Source organism: Aplidium turbinatum, chromosome 11 (genome assembly GCF_918807975.1).
Source record: "Aplidium turbinatum chromosome 11, kaAplTurb1.1, whole genome shotgun sequence".
Classification (NCBI taxonomy): Eukaryota; Metazoa; Chordata; class Ascidiacea; order Aplousobranchia; family Polyclinidae; genus Aplidium; species Aplidium turbinatum.
This window is the reverse complement of record NC_137482.1, coordinates 24859532-24884151: the sequence shown is the minus strand read 5'-3', so window position 1 is coordinate 24884151 and position 24620 is coordinate 24859532. Positions and strand designations below refer to the sequence as shown.

Below are 24620 nucleotides of genomic sequence, written 5' to 3'. Positions count from 1 at the left end.
CTGGCTAATAATTCAACCCAAAAGTACAGTGACACACGCAAGCACCTTGAAAGTTTATATTTCACCAACCGAGGAAGTAGCATGAGGCTACTCTTGATAAAAAAGGAGTCAAATTATATCGAACGCTTCCCTTCCCCAGTAAGAAAGTCCTGCGTATGCTACTGAACGTACCTTCAATACGAGTGGTTCATTGGGTTGAGTAAGCTAACTACGTCGTCTACGTAAAGCATTAAACATTATATACGACGTAAAGTGTTATGCCACATTTTTCAATGCAAAATCTATAACTTAGTTGTTGCAAACTAAAAAAATTATCGATGGTTGATTTGACGGTGGTTTATTCAGCTTTGACGTTGGTTTATTAAATAATAATATTATTTATTAAATAATAACAATTAATAATAATTAGTTTTCCTTTCCTGACCTTTCGTTTCTCCTGAGCCCTTTTGTTTCCTTTTTCTCAAGTAATTTGTGTTTTCTTTGTTTGGTCATATCATCTCATGGTGGGTAGCATAAAAAATGATAATAGGAGTGGGTCGCGAATTGAAAATGGTTGGGAAGTACTGTATTAGATTATTATTAGGGCGCGCAAAAGTCAATAAAACCAAAATTTTTTAAGGACATCGTCTATCCACGAATCAAAGAATAAAGTTGTTTTCAGCACCTAGAAGTCTGTTTCTAAAAAGTTTATAAGTTAAGTCAGAATAAAGTCAAAATTGACAATAGTCAAAATATGTCAAATTATGGCTTTTGACAAACTTTTTGTGTTTCTTGAGAGTAATTTTTGACAAAATCCCCGTGGAAACATTGTAAATCAGGAACTGCGACACTATTAAACCATAAAAGCAGGAAATATGTCACAATGCCCACGGATCAGCAGTAACTTTTATCACAAATTGTCCATTGTTTATTCATTGTTACTTTTTGAAATAATTCTTATAAACACTTCCTCTTCACAAACGTGGTCTTTTCGAAGATCAACAGTTTGGATTTTAGGAATAGCTCACTGACATTCCGTAATACAAAAATGCCTAAGCAAGCTAAATCGTCTTTAGCAAAAGTTAGACAGATTTGTAGAGATTTTCCTATCGCCAAAAAACACGACGCACTTTTTATAATCCATAAAACACCTTGACTTTTCAACAAAATATTACAGTTGGGTCTGAAATCGACATTATTATGCTTGGGTAACTGGTAGCAATTCAAGGAAGAACTGTGGCTTCTACAAACAAGCAATTTCGTTAGGTCAAAATAAAGTCAAAATTTGATAAATATAAAGTCAAAAAAAATTTTTTTAGGTCAAAATAAAAATGGCCCTAAATCTATTATATATTTGCTCTTGGAAAGACAAAAGATTCTCTCCAACTCACATTTCCTGACTCTTTGCTTTTTTAGTTTTTGACCTGAGTTTCAACAAATGCGAGAGAGAAAACGTAGAAAAAAACAACGTTACGCATGATTGCATCTGACAACCTTTCTCACATTCTCCGAGTTTCGTGTTGAGTTGAGCGAGGTCGCATCAGACATCGCAGCGATCGTTCAGACGTCAGACGTTCAGACAAGAGTGTCAGTGTTGCAGGTGAAACTAGAAATCAGTTGAGACTTGTTTCATTCCTGTTGTCTTGTCACTGTAACAAGATCGTGTTTCTAAAGGTTGTATCGGAAGCTTTAAGATAAACTCCATCTCAGTGCTGCTGGATATTAGTGGAAATTGAAAGTTCTTGTCCAAGAAGTAACTTTCATTTCAAGAAACCATGCATGGAAGCATCGGTGAGTTGCGCGCTGTTTATTGTTAACAGCGATCTGGTTATAAATGACGTCACATGCCCTTAAAAAGGTAATTCATTGGTGACGTCACGAACTTTCTTATTAGTTGCATGCGTCACGGAGGGGGTCTTATGAAATCTCCAATCAGGTTTCCTCTCATGTACGTAAACCTTCCCTCACTACTTGATAACATTGTCAGTTGTTGAAACAGGATAACTCAATACCTTTCAGCGGAGGGATCACTCGCAAAAATAACAGTAAGTCAACGTTAAGTTAGACTGTCGTCCATAGCATTAAACTGGGTGTTTTGCAATTAACCATTCACTGGTCGACCTGTAAAAGAGCGCAGTCGATCGTCGCGTTTAGCCATGAGCGAGACAGGCCTGGGGCAGCGACCAGCCTCGAAAGGTGTTGAGAAAATCAAGGAAAACTGTCTCGTTCTTGTGCTCATTGGAAGTGTGTCGACACATACACGTCAGCTGTCTGCCTCGCTACGTCAAACAAGAATAAAATGACCCAAGACGTTTATTTTAAAACATAAAAGGTTTTTGTAGTTGGTGTAGTGTAGTTTTGAATTCTTCGATCTCTATTTCGAATTGTAATCGCAACAACTTTGACGTTTCTTCTGCTAGGCAGCCTACTGCGTGGATGAGGAAGTCAATCCAAATTCTCTGTAATAATAAAGCTTCTCTTCTGCTGGTTGGATCGTGGCTATTGCATTCACAAGATTTTGCTTTTGCTTTTTTTTTAGCTGTATCACTATTAAGTTGATTGACAAAATCTGCTCGCAGAGGGTAAACGGCGCAACACTTTTCATTTTTCTCACATTGCTCAATGTTTACTTGAGGGACGTCAATAAAAATGTAACTTTGAGTCAAACTGACATAAATTTGTGAATACGAATTTAAAATTTAAAAAAATCAAAAAAATGTCGCAAATCGTTCAAATCAAATTTTTTCATTAGGCGAAAGTAGAAGCGTTTCCACAATGTTGAACTAATGTGAAGGCTGTTCTAACCGAGTTAGGATATTTTTAGTGATTGATGCTTTGGATTAAGCGAAAGGGAAGACAAAAATTCAGCCGTCAACTCATTGTCTTTCCAAGATGCCGCAACGTGGTTTTGGTGGGATTCGATCTACCACCTCCTTTCAAACAAATCAATCTCGCCCGCACTGCTGATGCCAGTGAAAGCCTTGAAGCGTGTCCAGCAAACGTATGACGTCAAGACGGTTTCACCATCTGCGTAACGATAAACAATCAGTCTGTCGCTTCAGGAAGTGAAGCGATGGAACTACAAAACTCGATGTCTATTTGCGTCAAATTGATATCAACAAAGCAAAACGTCTGCACAAAAATCTGCTTCTTGTGAAGAGAGAAATATTGACAACGGTTGTCAAATATAGCCTGGTATTTGCCAAGGCTGGCCATGACAACCCAGTATGGTTCCCAATACAATTTTGTCAGCAGATTTCGGTTTGAGGTTGTACGACGGTCAGTTGAAACAATTCAAATATTGAACCAATGTGAAATTTGTGAACATTGTGACAAAACAAAAGGTCGCTTACTGCACCTTGTGATCGAAAAATCCAGTTTCGATCCAAAGCATTTGTTTCGTGCTTTTGTATGAATCATTTAAATAATACAACAAGCATTGTTAACACCACGAAAAGGGTGCTCAATGCCAATTTACAGAGCTAAATAAAATAATACGAGTAAAGAAAACTACTATCGTCTTATAGCAACACTTGCAGCCAGTTTCACCTCATAATTGGGTATCAGAAGATTTTATTCATACAGAATACGAACTACTACGAAACGGGTTGTAAATATTGGTGAGATTTCATTCACTTGAATCATTAAATAAAACAATAAGGTATTATCAGCATGACAAAAGTGCTCAATGCCAAGCAAAAAAAGCCAAACCGATCGAATTATATCAAATATAGTTGCTAGTCACCTAAATCCTTTACAGCCAGTTTCACCTTAACTGAGACTATCTGAAGGTTCTTATTCAAATCGAATTCAAACTGTAGCTAGCCTACTAGCTACACTATATATAATGAATCATCAAACAATTGAAAAAACAGTTTGCTAAGTGGAATTTTATTAAAGGGCGGGGAAACCCAAATTAACTTTGCGAGTTTTTTGTTTCAGCGTGATGTCATTGTGTACAACATGCGTTTTAGCAAAAAAAAAAATCCAAATTTTGTTGCCCTCGTCTCGCTAAGGCCGCTTTTGTTTGATACCCGTTTGCGAGGTCTCGTTGCGCATCAAGCTGTGATGCTGTTCGCTGTGACGTCACAAGGTACATATAGTTGTGGCCAAAAGTTTAAGACCAGACTTGTTTTATAACCATTTTTGCATTACTTCAAAATACTGCATCAGATATAAGATGATGCATAAAGATGATGCAACTGAAACAATATATGATGCAGTATTTTAAAGTAATGCAAAAATGGTCATAAATCAAGTCTGGTTTTAAACTTTTGGCCACAACTATATGTACCTTGTGACGTCACAGCGAACAGCATCACAGCTTGATGCGCGCGAGACCTCGCAAACGGGTATCAAACAAAAGCGGCCTTAGCGAGACGAGGGCAACAAAATTTGGATTTTTTTTTTTGCTAAAACGCATGTTGTACACAATGACATCACGCTGAAACAAAAAACTCGCAAAAAGTTAATTTGGGTTTCCCCGCCCTTTAAGTCTGGCTCTTAACCAAAGTGTTTTCTTTAGCTTTGCCTTGCCGTGCCAATCCCAATCAGCAACTTCCTGAAGACAGACGTTTGGTGGGGAATCCCCTACAGACGCATTCCCTGCACAAGCAGCGTCTCTACATTCATCAGCAGCAAGAAATTTCGGCGTACAATCCATCTTCATTGAGGAATCCTTCCCCATCTCGTGGAGAATACAATCTTCGCTGCATCGCGGAAGATCGCAATGTGACGTCATGCTACCGTGTCAATCATTGCCCCAATCTTGATCGTTTTTCGCGCCCTATGTCACCCATTTCACAAAACTTTAACACTTCAAGCCCTTTCCCCAGAAGTTCAAGTAGAGGCAGTAGCCAAAGCTATCAAAGTTCATCTGCAGACGACAGTGGAAGGGAGGGAGGTGCGTCATCTAGCGGGATCGGATTAAGCGGAAGCAGCGCGATGAGCAGTCGGCGAGCCAGCAGCTGTAGTTCGGGCACTGGAGGCAGCAAACTAACATATTACTCCAGCAATTTAATCGGGAGTGGCAGTTCCGATTCACCACATGGTAGCTTGGACTCTTGTATGAACCTAAATGGGTCAGAGCTGACGGTGAAGTCTGTTTCTCTCAGAAGCGATCGAGAGAACCGTAGTCTTAGTCACTATTGCGACGACATTATGACAAAGAGCGAAGAAGACGTTGCGATAGCGGCCAAGCGAACGCAAAGCATGGATTCGATCGAGAGCGAACTGATTTGCCCGATTTGTCTGGATTTATATCACGAGCCGGTTCTTCTGCCATGTGCACATAATCTTTGCGCAAACTGTGCTGAACAGTTGTCTCAATCCAGCCAAACCTTGGGTCAGTCATCTGACTTCCACTGCCCCACGTGCCGAGAGCCGGTCAGGCTGGATGAAAAAGGAGTGTCAGTGTTGCGTCATAACATGACTCTTCAAAACATTGTCGATGGGTACCGCCGAGCGGCCGCTGCATCTGTAACGTCACAAGGCATAGCAACATGCAGCGACTTCGAAATGAGCAGCGGAGATGAGTCCAGGTTGGTGACGTCAGATTTTTGATAGATTTAGTTTATTCCACGTGTGTTAGATTCTAAACTAGCTTTGAGAATAAATGTGTTCATTGGCTGTTGATCTCACAATGTGGTTTTGTCACCAAAGAAATCACAAACGAAATCTTATCTACAACTCTCATTTCAGCTCGTCCAATCACAGCAACGAAGGTCGTAAACTAATTCGGCCAAAGTATATGCATCTTCTCGGTAAAGATCTTGAAGGAGAGGTGTCCTGCCAGTTCTGTGAGGATGAACCTTCACGGCCAGCCACAAAGACTTGCACAACCTGTAAAGCTTACTACTGCGAGAGATGCCTAAGACTGACACACCCTCGGAAAAAACCCTTCATCAACCACAAATTGATACCCGCCACTCCTGGAAGTGCTGGGACCTTGTCAAACCCCAGTTCGTCCAATCGATGCCAACCTTTCGCATTTTGTAGCAACCATCCACAAGTGAGTTATGGGTGCAGGATCTTGAAGTCCATAGCTCTGTGAGACAGACTGTGCTAAGTTTTGGTATTGTGCTTTTTTTCTCAAAAAAATTACACCTTCCAATAGGCTGTAAAATTACGTTTCGCTCGAGTCCGAAATTAAATATTAAATCCAGTCTCATTGTCTCACAACAATCACTCAAGTTTCAAATCATCACCTCAACCAACACTTCAAGACAATTTTCCACCTTCACTTTACTACGCTGAAGAGATCGGAAGATCGAAACACTGGCCTTTGTCCGTAATTACTTTTCATAATGTTTTTTTAGACATTCTTTTTGGGTCAATAATCTCTTTTTAGACATTAATTTTAAAGAAATAAAAAAGAGTCAAAAGGCATGTAAATTTCACTCTGTGTGGAGCTACATGTACTTGAGAGGTTAACTGTTATTTTTTTATTCACTTGTTGATTCATTGATATCAGTTTGTATCCTCTGTGGATCCTTCTCTAGTATCATGGGCCAATCCTATAGATGTTTGCTGGTACACCCCTTCATTTTCTTTGAATATGATTGAAACCTTGGAAGCATTGAACAATGCCTTCGCATGATACTGATTGTGCATCTAAGTTCTGGAACTTTCTGTTTGAAGCAGGGTTGAGAAAAACCCGGGTTTTTTTAAAAAAGCCCAACCCGCATGTTTTTCATGCTTATTTCACCTCAAATACAGTACTACTTTTTACCAATAAAGTGCCTCTCACTCACAGTACATGCTGGCATAACTCAATAAAGTAATGCACTAGGGCTGTTTAACTATGAGGCCTTCTTGCATAAATGAGTTTTAGTGTAGTACAAAGTGGCATTACTTGATTTTTGTGTACAGAAATATCCACTGTATTTTCAATTTATCCTTGGAAATTTCCTTCACAATCACATCCTTAAGTCCTAATTTGAAGTTTGTTTTAAGTACCTTGTGGTACTTTGGTTCATTTTTTTAATTTTCTGATAAAAATTGAACAAATATGATGCTCTGGTTTTTTTTAGATATTTTTAAGTGTTTTTTTTTTTTAAAAACCCACCCGGGTTTTTTTGGGTCGGGTAAAATACCGACAACCCTGGTTTGAAGCGTTTGCGGTGACGTCATCCACTATTGGATGTTTTGCTAGAGGAAATTATTTTATTTATAGAAATTTTTGATTGCTCAGTGACTCGCTTTTGTTTCTGTCGCCTAAATGTCTCATGGATTTGCTTCGTTATTATGTACAGTACTAACCGCAGCTTGGTTACAATCGTGGCTTAAACTTACGTAATTTTGGAAGTCAATAAATGGCGAACTGCGTCACGGCTTCTTTCATCAAGACAAGTCAATGTAGTTTGAACATTGATTTACAATTTTATTGTAGTTTTTATTTGGTTTTATTCACACAACACCTACACAGCTGCGGTTTCACGCTGATGATTCGTGTGCTCGCATGTAAAAGGTGGCACAGTGTTGCAAACCTGATTGCGATAACTGGCCAATAATTTCTTAATGCATGGGTGACCAAAGTTTTATAGCCATCGACCGCATTTCTCTATTTGCAAGTCTTGGCGGGCCGCATCACATTTTTCACTCATTTTTGTTCTTGAAATTTGGTCTGAGCTTTATGATTGTATAATGTAGGGTAACCAATCACGAAACGTTTTACTTATGCAGTCAACCTCGCTTAATCCATGTTTAATCGGACCACCCGCTTAATTGGATCGTTTTTTCGCTGGTCTAGAATCTTAAATCGAATTTTCTGTATAATTTTCGCTGCTTTAATCGAACTACCCTTCCATTAAAATAGGTTTATGGTTAATGTTTTTTGCTTTTTCTACAGTACATGTGTTTGGCGAGATTACACATCAAGAGTTGGTGCTGGGCATTGCGCTATGTTTTCGCAAAACTATTAATGGCAAGGTTACCAAATGCTTTTTATGCTTTCAACCCAATAGCAACTAAAAAGTAGCTAATATAGAAAACTAATAAGACAAGTAGATTATGAGCCCAAAACGCGGCCGCAGATATTACAAAAGGAGAAATTCTTTGTAACGGTCGCAAAATTCTATTAAGGTTTGATAAAATTTATGGAAAGTCATTAAATCAGCGTATATTTTTTTATCTTGTGTACCAACATAGCTTATAGCTCATAACATAACTTTGTCGATGTCATCAATCGTCATAAGTGCGTCGCCAGTTCAGCAATTTTTTTTTAAGTGTGTCGCTTCGAAACTTATGAAACAATTGATTGTATTAGGAGAAGTGATGTATCAAAATTTCACATAAAAATTGTTGAGGGGTCAGTGTCCACTTCGAAGGCACCAAAAGGAATCCGCCTAGACAAAAAGGTTGAGAACCACTGCTTTATGTCGATTGTCTTTGTTCTCGCTTGTAGCCAACTCATCTGGGAAAGATCGCTTCATTTTGTTACTCATTTTAAGAACAAGAACGGCAGTTACTCTTACCCTCTAACTGCACCCCCCAAAAATAACTAATGGTGAAAACTATCGCGCACGGCTGGACTTTAGGCTTTGTTCATTCAATTTGTTGGTTTTGTTTTAGGAGGCGGCATCTTTGTTCTGTTGGTCGTGCGAATCGTGTCTGTGCAAGGTTTGTAGTTCGAGCACCGTCCACAGCAAGCATTCAGTTTCCTCCGTGGCCGATGCTGTGCACAAAGAAAAAGTGAGTTGGACCTTTTGTTGCAACAGTTGTTTCATTGCAATTCAACAGGGTAGATAATTAATCAATCAAGTATATTTACATATGGTGTAGCCCACGTTCGGTTCTCTATGATAGAATGAACACTAACAGAAGAAAAATAACAATCTTGCTTTTATTCGCATTAAAGAGACACCGAAAAATTATCTGTCACAGAAGTTGTCTTATCGACTATTTTCTTATGTATTTTTCTCCACAGTGATTGGTGATGTTGTGTAAACGTAATGGTGAAAAATGTTCAGTATAATGAAAAATAATAATTACTGGAACGTGATAGAACTAGTAAAAATGAACTAAGCTCACATGTGTCTTGTCAACCGACTCTTCAAAAGCGGCATGGTCGGAGCGACAGACGGTTCAGGTTCCGTGGACTGCGAGCAGGCATGAGCTGCAGGGCTGCCACTCTCAAAATTAAAAAACCACTAGATTGGACAAAAAAACCACTAGATCAGGAAAATAAACCACTAGATTGGTATCTCGATAACAAATAGCTATTGTTATGTCGATTTAACATCATCAGACGTTTAATCAACGTAAAAATAGATGATTTTTATGTCTGCGTGCCATAATTGATTTCATAAAGCCACTATTTGCTGAATGTACACATTATAATAACAACATGAAAAATCCGCATCATAGCATTGTTTCTACTCCGCTGCTGTTTCTAATTCATTTCACCCAATAACAACTTCATCGAAAAATAATTCCAACATAGACTATTCATCATCATTATCATCATTTTATTTTTCGTGATTAACGCGTCCGAGACGAAAAAGATACTAACTACAAAAATCGATATAAACCTACCAGCACGTTAATGAACGGGAAAAGGTGGCAAAACCTTGAAAGGTTTAAAACGTGCCTGAATGGAAAATCATGTAGTAGGCTATATATTAGTAGTTAGCACGGCCACAAAACCCAAAAAATAAAACAAAAACAGAGAGACTATTACACCAACAATTTAAAAGTTTCAACATTTTCAATCCTACTTCATTTGCTGCAACAAAAAGAAAATCAGTGAGCAAACTTAATACGGAGCAAAGAATAACAAGCATTTGAAAAAACTATTACAAAGCGTGATGATTTAAAAAAAACTTCACTACACTGGCTGTGTAAATTGCACAACATTTTGACAAGCTGCTATTATAAACAATACTTACAATCTAGCAACAAATAAATGATTCACAAAATACAATTACAAAAGCTTATCTGCCTCGGTATAAATGTCATAACAGTATCACAACCTCCATTTTCTGAAAAAAACTTGAGCATTCGAGACATCGACGATCACTAAACGTGAACAAGGTTTCCACATGTGGTTTAAAAAAGGGAATTTCTATTTCAGCAACTATTTTTAGCAATGGTAGCCGGGAAATAACTTAAATTATATTACTTGATTTCAAGGTTATAAAAAACACTAGATTCTCCAAGAAAACCACTAGACCACAAGATTATTTCAAAAACCACTAGATCTAGTGCAGTGGTTCTCAACCTGGGGGTAAATTACCCCCGGGGGGTAATTTGCCTGTTTTTGGGGGTAACGAGACCCGATTTAGAAGCAAGTGAAGGTTGTGAACTTTATAAAAGCGAAGGAATTGAACAGCCGTCTTTTCAAGGATCTGTGCAAGAAGATGGAAGAAAGATACGAAGCATTACTGTACCACACAGATCGCCTTACCGATTATTGTATCACAAGTACGATGGCTGTCTCATGGCAAAGTGATAACCCGTCTGGTCGAACTTCGTGAGGCTGCCCATGTTTTTCGGATAAAAAAGAAGTCCGACTTGGCTGAATACTTCTCTAACCAACAGTGGATTTCCCAGCTGTGCTATCTGGCTGATATCTTTAGTGAATTGAACAAAGGCAATCTTTTAATTCAAGGCAAGAATGTAGCTAATTGTGCTCGACACCAAAGTAACCGTAGCAGCATTTATCTCAAAGGTTAAATTGTGGAACAAGCGAGTTGGAAGAGGCACAGTTTTACACGCTTGACATGTAGCCTACCTCGAAGGCAATGGACTTGATTTGGCAGCAGCGTTGAAGGAGGAAATAGCTGACCACTTAGGCCAGCTAGCCAAGAAGATAGACAACTACTTTCCGAATTTGGACACGGCTAGTCTCCAATGGTGCACTGAGCCCTTCACATGTAATGACAGCCAGGTGGATGATGACGACTTTCCGACTAAAGAAGAATTTATCACTCTCCGAATGAACCTTCAACACTCTCCGAAGAGTTGAAACTTGATTTCAAGGGGGAAAGGTTGGAACCCTTCTGGTTTAGCAGACTCCAGGACACACCAGCATTAGCGACACAGGCATTAAATATTCTGACATCTTTTTCAACAACGTATGGTTATAAACAAAGATTTTCAACTGTCTTGGGAATGAAGACAAAAAAGCGCAATCGCCTGGATGTCGAAAGCGACGCAAGAATCGCCCTCAGTACCACAAAGCCCAGGATCACAAAGCTGGCGGCTGAAGACCAGGCCCATCCTTCCCATTGAATGTTTACCACACATTTTTATCTTGTATTCAGTGTTGTATTGCATTTTGATTGTCATAGTTAGCCCTTTGAAACACATAGCGAATCCCTGATAGCAATAAACACTTTTGTTTTTGAAAATTGATCGTGGGGGTAATTGGCTCACTTCAGGGTGGAGATTAGGGTAACAGCCAAAAAAAGGTTGGGAACCACTGATCTAGTGGAAAACCACTAGGAGTGGCAGCCCTGGTGAGCTGCATTGAAAAGTATCGCTGTTGTTTAGTGAAGCAGTCGTTCTGCTTCGAGACGCTTGACTAAATTCAAAAGCTAGTTTGTCTCAAATATCTGACAAAGGTTTATCTCCAATTTTGCAATCTCTCAACGTCTTTAAAAGTTTAATAAGTTGCAAAATAAAGGATTATTTTCTAGCAATTGCCAGACAATCCGCATTCTTCTTCGCTTGTTTGTTGATGGCAGACTTCTCTTTCTCTCATCGAAGCAAAACCGCCAAGTTGACCTTGCAGGCGGCAGACTGATCGCTTCTTGTAGAACCAGATTGCACTGATGCATCTGCAGACGTTGAATCAACGTACAAAATGTGCTTGTCAGTCGATGGCCTTTAAGACAACAGTGGAAAGTCGAGATTTGTGTAGGATTTGACATCACTTGGCTGGGCAAGGTTGCCAGATGTGGCTAAAACTAGCCATTGTGGCTAATTTCTGGTGCACCAGACATTTAGTGCAATTTCTCAGGCCATTCTCAATGCATTTTCAATTCCTGCAAGCACTGCATTTATGGAATGGGTGTTTTCTTTTGTCACCAATGTCAATAGCAAAAACAGAAATAAGTTAAATCTCTCTACACTGGATTCAATATTAAGAATTAAGTCCTGGTTAACTTTAAATCAGAACTGCTGCAAAGATTTTAAAGTAACAGCCAGAATGCTGAAACTGTTCACAAACGATATGTATCAACAATCAAAGAACCAAATACAGGGAGATACCAGAACCATTTATGGTTGGTTGGTTTTGAATCTTTATCCTCGGACTGATTAAGCCTTGATTGGTTATTCCTGGTAACTTCGCATAGGCTACTTGTAGAGGCTCTTTACGCAGGGCCGGTTACCGAGTTTGGCAGAGTGAAGTTTTCTAACTGTTAAAGTGTTATTTCCGAGGAATTGTTCCATTCACTAGGTGCCGCTGAATGGAGAGCAGTCCTGAAATGCGTTGCTCAAGCGCACACCCCGAGAGTCAAACCAGCACGGCTTGATTTTGAGCCGGGCGCGTAGCCACTGAGCTAACGGGGAACTTGCTGAGCAAGAATGTGACATTGTTTGTATAAATTTTTAATTATGTCAGTTGTTTTTATTGAAGTGTGTTTTAATTGCTTCATATGACTTAATTTTTATAAGGGTCGATATAGGGACTGGCTAATTTTGGCTATTTTTTTGTGTCTTGTGGCTAAAAACTCTTTCAGCAACCTGGCAACCCTGTGGCTGGGAGTGCATGAATAGCAAATTATCACACAAACGAAAATAATGCTGCAATGTATAAATAAAGTTTAAACAATAAATATTGTGAACTGAATGGTGTGATACCAAACTAGGCAAGTTACCCACAAACACATTGCGTCTGGCCACCTTTCAAAATAACAATTCAGGCAGATGCCCGACTTTTGAATGCGGTGATGTGGTCTCGCACCTGCAGTTGTCACATCATAACCTGGTTCGTTCTGATCATTTGTCCCAAGCGACGGCGGCTGACGCCATATTTGTTTGGCCCAATCTTTTATCCGTAAACCGCAATCGATCCGCTTCCATGTATTTTATTAGCTACGAATATCCTTCGACAGACTTGTGGCGCCCCTTCCACTTTCGTTTCGGCATCCTGCAATTATTTCAATTGTCTTTTGTGCTGAAACGACGGTTTGACCAGTTTTGTGTCAATGACTTTCCACCGCCCGAGGCTTGGCAAGTGAAGTGTCGAAATACGTTCAAACCCGGCGACGTTATTACGACGTATATTTGCAAAAGTGATCAACCAAGGGTCAAAAACAAAAACGAGACAACGAAAATAAACTCGGCCCTTTTTTACTGGAGGGCGTCATCGAACTTGTGCAAAGTTTCTTCCACTGGAAGATCGTTGCCACGGCGAGTAACGGGCGTCACAAACGGCGCTATGACGTGAAATTACCGTATTCTTGTGCGTTGTTTTATAGATCAGCAACGTTACCTCAATGTTCTGTTTGTTTACAGACCGAACTGGAAGCAAAGATGCTCGAAGTTCAGAAAGTGAAGAAAGATCAAGAGCGTGCCATCGATCGGCTGATGAGATCTTGCCAGCAAACTGAAGTGAGTGACGTTTGTAGGTTCTAACAGTGCACTGCCAGCCGCACCACACGGTGTGCTTGTCGTGACTGGCTTGGACTTATCATTCCAACCAGTCTATTTCGTTACATCAGTAGGGAGCAGTGAGAGTCGCGATGCAAACTATCGCGTTATTTCACTTACAACTGCTGGAGGAATGTGATATTTGCATCAAGACTTATTAACTCTATGAGACTCAGATTTATTAAAACGCGGTTGACTAAAGTGGTTTGCTAGCCGTGCAAGTTGCCAATGCTGGTTTATAAGATTGTTCCATCAGCCGCTTATTGCAACCTTTCTTTCAAGGCAGCAGGTTCATCCGCTTGCTGTTTTATTTACTACTTGTTTTGCTCCAAGAATGGAAATAAATTGAATTCTAACAACAGATATGCCTCTTTCATAAACAAAACTGTTTGACAAAATAATTGTAAGAGGTCATAAAATATCTTTTACAATTACGTAACAATTAATTGGTACTATACTCGGGTGTTTTCAAAACTTTGGCTTGAGGTGTGGACTTGCACACAATTCTTGTAAGTACAAATCCAACACTAATGTACATCATCATCATTTTTCTGTTCGATTTATTTATGTGGCCTCTTGATGAAGTCGCTCGAGCTGACCGACGAAACGTATAAAACAAAACTGGTTATCACTTTCACCATGTTGTGGAAGCTTGTTGTTGCTGAACAAACGCCAGAAAACTGAATCTAAGTTCATGTTGCTGGTGTCAACTTTGCTGGAAAGTGAGGGAGGTTGTTTACTGGAGCGATGCCGCCCATCGATGTAGTTGTTTGGATCACTTGGACAATCCAACAACAGGGTCGATACCACATCCCGTTCCTGCCGAGCATTACTTATTAAAACAAAGCAACAGTTCCTCGAAAGTTTTTGTTTACTTATTGTTGAAACAAAACCTTTGTAACAAAAACAATAAACGTGGATGGTATGATCCACAGCCAGCAACCACACACACCTAAGTTGGCACAACAGCTTTAGAAGCGTGATTTCATTAGTTTGCGTTTTAAAATTGCTTTCTGTAAACAACCACCCTTGCCAGGCCATCTCGTCTTGGTCTGCGCGTTTCTAAGCAACAACAGCTGCTTTGTTTATTTCTTTAACTGAGGAGGGCTATTTGTATTCATAAATAACAAACATTAATTTATATTAATAACACCAAGAATCATCAATGGTATGTTGTTTATATGTGGCACGAAACCAGTTCTCACCATCACTCGATGTATGAAAACAAACAACTGCGTGACTTGTTGAATATATTTTGCGATAACATTAAACAATGATCATAGCTCTGGAGTGACGCGTCTGGACCTTCTTGGGGCCACATTCAGTTCTTTGCTTCCAGACCACCTAATATTGTTCAGCGTTATGTTTGGAAGCGTTTTTTTCCAAATGTAAAAAATATACGGACAAGTCAGACACAATATACGTCTGCGCGACGTTCGAAAGGACGTGGGTTCGACACCGCTTCAGAGCACGCGGCTGTGTCTCGGCAAAGACACTTAATGGCATACCACAATAAGGGAAGCAGCTGACCTGAATACTAGTCTGTCCTTTCGCCACTTTGTTTTCAACATAACGCTGCATTCTCATTAGGAAACTCTTGAAAGTTTTTTGCCTATTTATTTAAGCTATGCCCGGAAAGTCTTTTCGCGTAGATAAAAAAATTAAATAAAAATATGTTGATCTATTGAAGTCAATTAGTTTTACATGCAATATATGTGATACAGCAAAATAAACTTTCTAGCAAAGCTCTAAAGGTAAAAGAGTTTCACAAATGATGTTGAGTTGTGTCCTTGTTGCTACTTCAAGCACTACTCTCTACCACGTGGTGGCCGCAAACTTGTATATTGTTTATCTACTGATTGGAAAATCTTTCGCCTTATTTGGTTGAATGCTAGCGATGGCGCATCTGTGCCGAAGCAGTATTTGTGCGTATTGCGTCGACGCTTGCTGCTTTGCATTCTTTGCTTCGATCACGAGCTTTAAGATCGTTATTATTATTTTACTGTGTAGACCAAATCGCTTCATGACGTTAGTAGATAAACTCGAAAAAGCTAAATTTGAAAAATTAAAAATGAATGGAGCAGTCGCTTCACAATCTTATACAAATTATTATTACACATGATTTGCCTTTTTTTATACATAACAGACTGCTAATAACAGTGCTACCAAAGAAGCTCTATTGTGACGTTATCAATGTAATTATACTTTGGTCAGGCTGCTGGTGTTGTAAGTAGGGCCAGTGCCATTGTGCTTGGCGTCAGGGGATTATTGCGTCATGTGATCCTTACATACCCTGAAACGTCGGGCGACATTCAATTTGTAAAGAATACCGACGCATGCGTCCCAAGCACTAAGCCTTGTGATAAACAGAGGACGATTCTCCAACCGCACTGATCGGCATCTCTCCCCTCTCTGCACTATGCTTGTCACACTAATGCGGTAAAGATTTATCAAAACTGCCATTACATATTCACTTCGCACAGATGATGCAGCCTCATCATTGACGGGATTAATTATTTCATGGTTTGACAGATCTTCCAACAATGGATCCCTTGTGCTATTTTTATCCTTTTGCGTTAAGTTTGTGCTATTTTTGGGACCAGAATGGTGCAAAGAATGAAGTGTGGTCACAATACAAAACACTGATAGTGTTGCTGGTTATTAGGATCATGAAGAATATTTCTTGGTATTTAGCAAAAAGGTCGTTGGAAAGATTTTTCGTGTGTCCTCCTCTGAATGACCTTCGGTTTGTGTTTGAAAAGCTTCAAGAACAAACTAAAGCTGCGCTAAAAATAACTTCACTGCCTTGTTGATGAATTCTTTAATCCCCGCATACCTGAGGGGGTTCAAGAAACACATGGAGGAAATTGCCCTCAATGTTTTTAGTTTAAACTAAACTTGAACCTGCAACGCTGGAAAAGATTTTCTGCTTTCTGTATCTCATGACTTTTCAGTAGTTTGAAGCCATTAGCAAACTTAACTAATGAAAAGGTATGCACTTAATTGTGGCAACAAACACAAAGTGAACAAATCCTTGGAAATATTTGACCACTTGTTGTCGCAACAACTGCGCGAAAAACGTGACAAGTTGTCACAGCAACGCCATGAGGGAAAGGTTGCTTTTGCGTTTAATAAACGTCAACTAACGTTAAATTTAGATGCAAAATGATGCTTCATTCTTTCTCACTCCTTGAACTCTGAGGCCGTCCTGTTGCACATGACGTCATTGAGGGCAGAGCGAGGACGCGCGGGACAACAGGCTGTCCCCTGTTTACTCGACGCTCGATGAAACTTGTTTTCATCGAATACTAAATCGATTACGCAATTTCTTTATGGACTTGTTGAGAAATCTCGCGACCTCTTAATAATCTCAAGCAACTAACCTCAACTGACATGCCATGGAAGTTTGTCCCAAACAAGAAGAAAACATACCGGATGTGACGAACATTCGATGCATAGTTGATCATAGATGCTGGTAACCTTCCTCGCGCGACTAACAGCGATCATTTGCAGGTGCATGCCGAGAACCAGGAGGCGAAACTTCAGGCTGAGTGCGATGCTCTAATCCGCATCATCCAGGGAAGGAAGGCCGCGATTTCCAACAAAATCATAGAAAGCAAGGTATGTGGGTTTCTGTGAAGCCGTTTTGTATCGTAGTCATTGTCAACGTAACGAAATACGCTTGGTATATTTGTGTTATGTTTATCTTATATTAATTGAAAATAAGTAATAAACAAAAGTTTTTTAGTCCACTTAGAGTCGTTTTTTGCAATCTAACATTTTTACAGAATTTAAGTTTGATTCACTTGAAAAGTCTCCTTAACACTGCTAGTTGACCAAGGTACAAGGGTGGCCTTTCAATGTGTTTATATTTTCAGACGCTAAGGATCCGTCAGTTGTCACAGAAAGCCAGTGATGCACAACAGCGAATGGAGACCTGTTCTCCAGCTTTGGACGCCGCACAAAAAGCTCTGCTACACTCTACTGACTTTGACTCACTACTCAAAGTGAGAATTTCCCTTTTTATCTTTGTTGTAGAGAACAGTCATAAATACTCTTCGCGACATCGCCATGTTAAGCAACATAGCTTTGCCGTCGCAACTAACTATCTTCAAGAAAATTCTGGGCCTTAAAGTAGACTTTTTTGTCTTGCACAAGCAGTAAATATTTTTGGTCAAAAATAAAAAAACAATGATATGCATATTTTAATTTGGTCGTAGAGTTAACGTAATGTGACGTCACATTAGCACAAAAGTGAATTGGGAGAAACTCACATTGTAAGAAGAACCTTTGCAATTGACCCCAGCTTTTCATCGCCACTTGATGTCACTGTGATGAGATACCATTGATGTTGATCTTGTTAACTTCATCGCGCGATCAGCCGCGTTGTTGTCGTCTGCCGCCTGGAACGATTCCTTACAGTTTCCTGTTTCGAACAATAGTTTCATTGTTGCTCTATTTTGAAAATTAATTACAAGCAACTTCTTTTCTGACATTTGCCGAGGATGGAAATTGTCATTGAGATAGTAACAATGGCGAGGTTCGCGATGACTGATGCTGATCTTTGCTGGAATCTTCTGTCTGTTTATGCTGGCGTATTCAACCAAGTGTGACAAGCTTTTCAGTCAAGCTGCAACCATGGGTCCGATTACATTCCTGCGGTCAGCCATTGCCAAAGGTTCCGTCGCTAAATCGCCACCATCCATCTTTGGATGTTAAGTTGACAGCAAACAATTGAATGTTTTGTCAATCGCAATGGAAGCGAAATAAGATGAGAATGATCTCAGACCAGCCTGTTGGCGTGGCCACCTGTTCCAGCCATGTCCAGCTTATCGTGTCTGGATCGGGGTCATGGAATCTCAATGATTTTATGCTGATTACCTCGCATCGTCTCTGCAGTAACTTTTCACTAATTTGTGCTTTTCTCCACTGCATATCCTAAATTCTTAGCATAGTCTTATGTCTTTACCTTGAGCGGAATTTCATTTTGTTAAATAACTGAACCATCTTTTAATTACAAGTGTTTAATGCCAATCATGTTTGTTTTGCAGAGGTGCAGACCAGCTTCGTGCAGGTACGTTGAATCGTTTTTTAATCGAATACACGAATGACTAGAATTATGCTTTGACTTGCAATTGCTTCAACTTTTTAGTTGACTGTTGTAGACAGCGGAGTAAACCTTCAGTTGAGAGCAGCGACTTCGCATCGAATGTGAACAACCAAGGTTTTTGGCCAAACTAAATTTGATATCTTCCCGCAGATTGAACGAGGTCCTTTCATCCTCCAGTGATGTTCTTAAAGAAGATCAATTCATTCCTCCAGGATGTTGCTTCCAATTTTCCAAAGAAAAGGCCATTCTTGAAGGATTGGACATCATCGAAGGTGAGGGAATTTAGTGACAACTCAAGAATATAAAGCCATGTTCTTCACTCCTGGTATGACACGCTGTGTATCCAAACCGCTTTCAATTAACAACGAATCCGTTATCTATCACTGAAGATGCATCAAAATAAGCGCATAAAGGTATTTTCAGAAGCGTTCGCCATTGCGTCCATAACATTCTTGCCAATGTTGCTGACAACTCATATTGATCATTGCAACCAATGCTGGGCCAGGTATCAATCAATCAATGGCTGGACTAAAATTCCCATATGGCACAACAATCAGGGGCCCAAGAACTGTCATTGTTTCTTAGCGCTGGCAACCCAAGGTGTGTTAATGTGGCTGCCCTAAAGTGTTGGCGCCTTGTCAGCAAAACAATTAAACAAGTTGTTATCACTTGAGCAAAGCACACACAAGCACGCATGCACTGATGCAGAGAACACACAAGCACGCATGCACTGATCTTGGTTTTGACGTTTTGCCTCAAATATGGATCGTGTTTCTCGATAGAGAATGGAAGAGAAAAACCAAACATTAAAATTGACAATTAGTTGACGTAAAACAATGTTGGAATTGTGATCTCACATTGAAAAACCTGATGTATGATGAGTAAGCAAGACAAGGCATGTTGATGTGTTTTTGCAGAAAACTTGATTTAATCTCATTGATAACCGATTCTCAAACCTGCGGTCTGACCATAAAATGGCTGCCGGCTAAACCGTTCTTCGACGCGCATTCAAGCGTGACTGGTCCTAGCAAGTGTCGGCAGCGACCACAACTCGAATCAATTTTGTGATACCACAAACAAGCTGTCAAGCACTGCTACCCCCTCTGACCGTTGCCCTTATTTGTCCCCACTCTGTTATTGATGTACACTACAGTTGTCCTGAACATAATCAGAATGTCATAACGACTTTTGAAAAAGTTTACTGCGCCGAAAATGAATCTGTTGCTTTTTTAAGGATCCTATTTTTTCTTATTGTGAAACTTAAACGTCTAAACTTGAACAATTTGAAACTAAACCGGCCCTGCGTCAAGAGCCTCTACAAGTACGCGAAACTACCAGGAATAACCAATCAAGGCTTTGGCAGTCCGAGGATAAAGATTCAAAACCAACACAACAAACGTTTCTTTGAAATGTTGTCGGTGAAGTGATTTAACCGCTCGTTCTAGCAAGTCATATCATCACAGGCACCTGTGTGCAAGGATTGTTTTGCCTGGTATACAAAACTACGCAATGATCAATCAGAAGATAGTCTCACAGCTAATGCAACATTTTGAGTGACAGTTTTCTCTTATAACAAAATATTTTGCAGTTCCAACAGCTCCAAAAATATGCGAAGAATTGTGCACTCAGTCACATGACAAGGTAACGGTTCAGTGGCGCTCACCCGACCATGACCACATTAAATCATACGAGTTGCAATACACCGTCGACAACCTTAGTACGTCATCTACGCTGACGCCATCGGAAATGAAGGAAGAAAATTGGATGGTAATTACGCGATGTGATTGCAATGATGGTGATATTGAGCGTCGTTGCGGCTTATAAATTTATGTTATTAATATACGATGATTGAGAACGCTAATCCACTAGACTGCAGTGGTTCCCAACCTTTTTGTTGTCACGGACTGCGGACTCCTACCTAAATTTTGCTTGAAACTCAATTAACATACTACTGACCATTGTAATAATTATGCTACTCAACCACTGTACTGTGTCATATTGCATTGCCGCTATGACTCCTGCGGCAAATATCAGGTTCAACAGTTGCTCAAATAAGAAAATGAATGAATTGTTCAAGAAATGTCAGCAGTATTTGAATAGGTGACCCAAAGCACAGTCTCTATATTACCCAAAGTGTCATGCCGAAACTTTTTCAACGCAAGCAAATTTAATGAAAGAGCTGTTGTTGTAGTTTATTCTCGCGAGCTTGAGCTTAACACATTTGCATTTAAAGAGAGAAATGACAGTAAAAAGATCGCTTTTCGTTTTTTTTTCTCCCAAAATTCATCAAGGTAATCACGGACCCCCAAATGCTTCCTCATGGACCCCCAAGGGGTCCGCGGACCCCAGGTTGGGAACCACTGCGCTAGAGCAATTATTTGCGGAACTGCTTTAACCGTATTCGCTTAGTTGTGTATCCCAGGACAAGAAAGAGGTTACGTTTGAAGCCTATTTGGCGAAACTACATATGTATTAACAAACGCAAACGCTCACAGAAATTCTCATAACAGTTCTTCGATAAGACCAGTTGCTATTCTTCACCAATCTCGTGAATATTTAGACCTATCTTCATTTATATAAAAAGTAAATAATTTTAACGGCTTTTAAATACGAAATCTTTTCAGATTGTTCCCAAGGTGAGAGATTGTCACTACACAGTACATGGTCTGCAGAGTGGGACGCGATATGTCTTTGCGGTCAAGGCGACGAATGAGGCGGGCTCGAACAGAAGTGAATGTTGCGCCATCAAGACACTGGGTAAGTCTCATCATACTCGCGCAACGATGAGCTCTTTGTAGGTTGTATCAATGATGGGTTTGTGTGGTTAGTTTCTCTTTGCATTTTTTACAAGAAATTGTATTTCTTACGGAATATCGTCAACAGCAAAAAGAAATTGAAATGCATGAGACGATGCGGTTGGCAGTTGTTTCTTTTGACGTTAAACGACTACGTATTATTTGTTTTCTTGTTTCCCTTATGTTGTCTGTAGTTTTTACAGAAGATGCTCAAATATCGTATGCGCTCTTGGGATTTGTCGCATCCGTTTCATTTCTTAATATAGGATGATATCCTAACCTTCGTTTTTGATCGGAATATTTGAAGTGGCTCTATCACTCGATCATGGTCGAACTAACAACCTTCCTTGTTAGGAATTCCTTTCACTTTCGATTCTCATTCAATGCATAAGAAACTCCGACTCGCCAACCACGGCTACACCGCAGCTAGAGAGGACCCAGGGAGAAAGTCCAAGGATGTGGGATCTTCATCGTCGCTCTGCTGTGTCTCCGGGAGCGTTGATATCGAGTGCGGGAAGCATTATTGGGAGGTTCGTGTTGCGATAGACAATCCCGAACCAGTTGTCGAGCTGCACAATTGTTTTATTGACGATCGCTTCATTCCAGGTTGTCGTCTGTCAGAGTTCGTCATTCACCATCGGAGTGGCATACTCTGACGTGTCACGTTATGATTGGATAGGAAAAAACAGCAATTCTTGGTGCTTGTGTAGGTGAGGACTCTCTTAAACAGATCTTGTGTTGAAGCTAACGTGGAACTTGCAACCTTGTCGTTACCTTGATCGGATCATGCGGCAATTATCAGCAGACTTGATGAGAAGCTTTCAACATCAACGAGTGCAAGTATTTTGGAAAACCAAAATTCTTAAACTTCCCAAGTAATAGACTTTAATTCCAATGTAGATTCGGCGATGAATGGAGTGCTCGGCACGCGGGGAAGGACCTCCCGATCAACATGTCATTGCCTCTTCCCAAGAAAATAGGTGAGCTATCTGCATCTGCGCCAAAAATGATACTTATTGTGGCGTAACATGAGTGACTTTGATTGAAGCAACAGAAGCGATTTCTTGACACGTTTGTATTAATTAGAAATGGTTTTGCTTAAAGTAAGCTTACAGTGGTTCTCAACCTTTTTTCTTTCGTGGCCCATATTCATTGCATAAAAATTCTTGTGGCCCATTAACTATTTATGCAAGAAGGAAACTGCAGAAGAGGTTTAAAAACAAAAAACAGCAGAATATATTTCAAAACAGGTTATTTATTAAACCGTGCATCAATGAGATGCGTGCTCCTGAACATTATTGACCAACTTAGATTATTTAGATAAATTTACATTTCATCTACATTCCTTCCCAATTCCTTCCAACAGGAATATTCCTTCAAGTTAAAAATTTCTCCTTATGGAGCCAAGTGGCTTCCTATGAAAACCACACTGTTGCACTTGCTGATAATCAATGTCTGCATATTATGCAACAGACGACATAGATTACGTCACGCCTCCAAGGTTATTATTTCAATAATTAGAATGAAAATTACCATTTGGCAGCAAATTACAGCAGCACCATTCATTGCTGGTACCTAAACAAAACACACAAGTGTAAAATTAACTATAGTAACACAAATAAAACTAAAATTTTTACTAACTCTGGCAAATTTTTAAGCAGGTCTGTGGCCCACCTCAAACTTTTTCCAGAGCTCACTAGTGAGCCATGGCTCACCGGTTGAGAACCGCTGTTACATGATAATTCTTTACAATCTTCCAGAGAGGTTTTTGTTTCGAACACTTTAGGACTCATTTATGTTCAGGTGTTCTCTTGGATTACGATGGAGCGTCCTTGTCATACTTTGATGGAGCGAGCGGCCGCCACATCCACACATTCAAGTCCACATCCTACCAGCGACCTCTGCGGCCAGCCTTCGCCATCGGAAACAAATCGTTGACCATCAACACGGGGATTACCCTTCCCGACCACTTACGATTCTTTGACTCGGCCTGACAATTTCACAGATCAGCATCTTTGGCAACCCTGACTAGTCGTGCACACAAACGCGGCATCCTAGTGCAAGGTCAAACCTTTTGCCGGAATCGACTGCAGAGATTAAAAAATCGCTAAAATTATAATTCTATGAAATTATTTGCAACGGCTACCGTGGCGCTCAGCGTCAAACTATCCTTTCTAATCAGTCGTGAAGAGAAATGTTTGGCGGGATTCATAAGAATCATAATTGACGGCCTGGTTCGACCTGTGGTTTCTAATTTATTTTGTCGTGCACTTAGCATTGCGAGCTGGCCTCGCCACGATTTGTTCTTTTCATTGCTTTGATGGATCACATAGGCCCTTACTGTATAGACCTACTCGCCTTATTTTGTGACGTAGCAGTTCAACGTTCAATTTTGGCTTGTATCGCATTTTCACGTTCCTCTGTGATTTCGCTCAGCCACACCAAGGTTTGGATTGTGCGTCTACAAGTTTAACCATGAACTTCGCCATATTGTAGCGTTCTTTCTCGTTACGATCGATCTCTCTCGCCTTTTGATGCTGTGACTTTATCGTCTCGCGAGGAGCAGGCCTCCTCCAGCTTCGGTGTCGCTTACATATCTGCTATTATTATGTCACGTCAATAGAATACATTTCAAAAATATTGTCTTGATTCTCCTTGCGTCATCATCAGACAAATCCAAGAAGCGACAAAGATGCAGCAACTTTAAACCTTTGGTGGAGTCAAAGGATAATTATTATTCGTGGACCAATTGACTTAATTTGCAATCTAGATCAGCGTGGTCCAACTACAGGCCCGCGGGTCAAACTTGGCTCGCGAGCTCCGTTTGTTTGGCCCTCGAACTGATAGTCAGTTTTGATTTAAAATAGCAATGTTCAATTTTTGTTCCTTTGTTATTGTAATTGACAAAAAAACTTTGTGAATGATCCTTTGTGATGCATAACAATACCACTTTGTTCAAAAAATTTCCCCATGGGCGTGAGAGTTAGTACACAGCCCCCACCCCCAGAGCTTCAACTCTAATTATGTGAACTTCAGAACGATCCGTTTTTGCTGTCAAAAAAAAAGGAAAATCCTACAAGCTTTTGGTCAAAGGGGAAGTTTTCCCCTTTTAAAAGATGTTGTTCTGAACCTGTAGG

At 40.0% G+C, this 24620-nt stretch overlaps 1 protein-coding gene across 1 annotated transcript; it reads left to right on the top strand.

The window, feature by feature from the left end:
• Positions 1-1540: 1540 nt before the first annotated feature.
• Positions 1541-24126, top strand: LOC145779821 (E3 ubiquitin-protein ligase Midline-1-like). Its single transcript, XM_082591471.1, has 15 exons — positions 1541-1770; positions 4505-5519; positions 5680-5989; positions 8551-8670; positions 13444-13539; positions 17092-17199; positions 17457-17585; positions 18630-18652; positions 18839-18960; positions 20277-20455; positions 21313-21445; positions 21838-22013; positions 22090-22193; positions 22384-22463; positions 23287-24126. The coding sequence occupies exons 1-15, from the start codon at positions 1755-1757 to the stop codon at positions 23475-23477; spliced, it is 2802 nt and encodes a 933-aa protein (XP_082447597.1). The 5' UTR covers positions 1541-1754; the 3' UTR covers positions 23478-24126.
• The last annotated feature ends 494 nt before the right edge of the window (positions 24127-24620 follow it).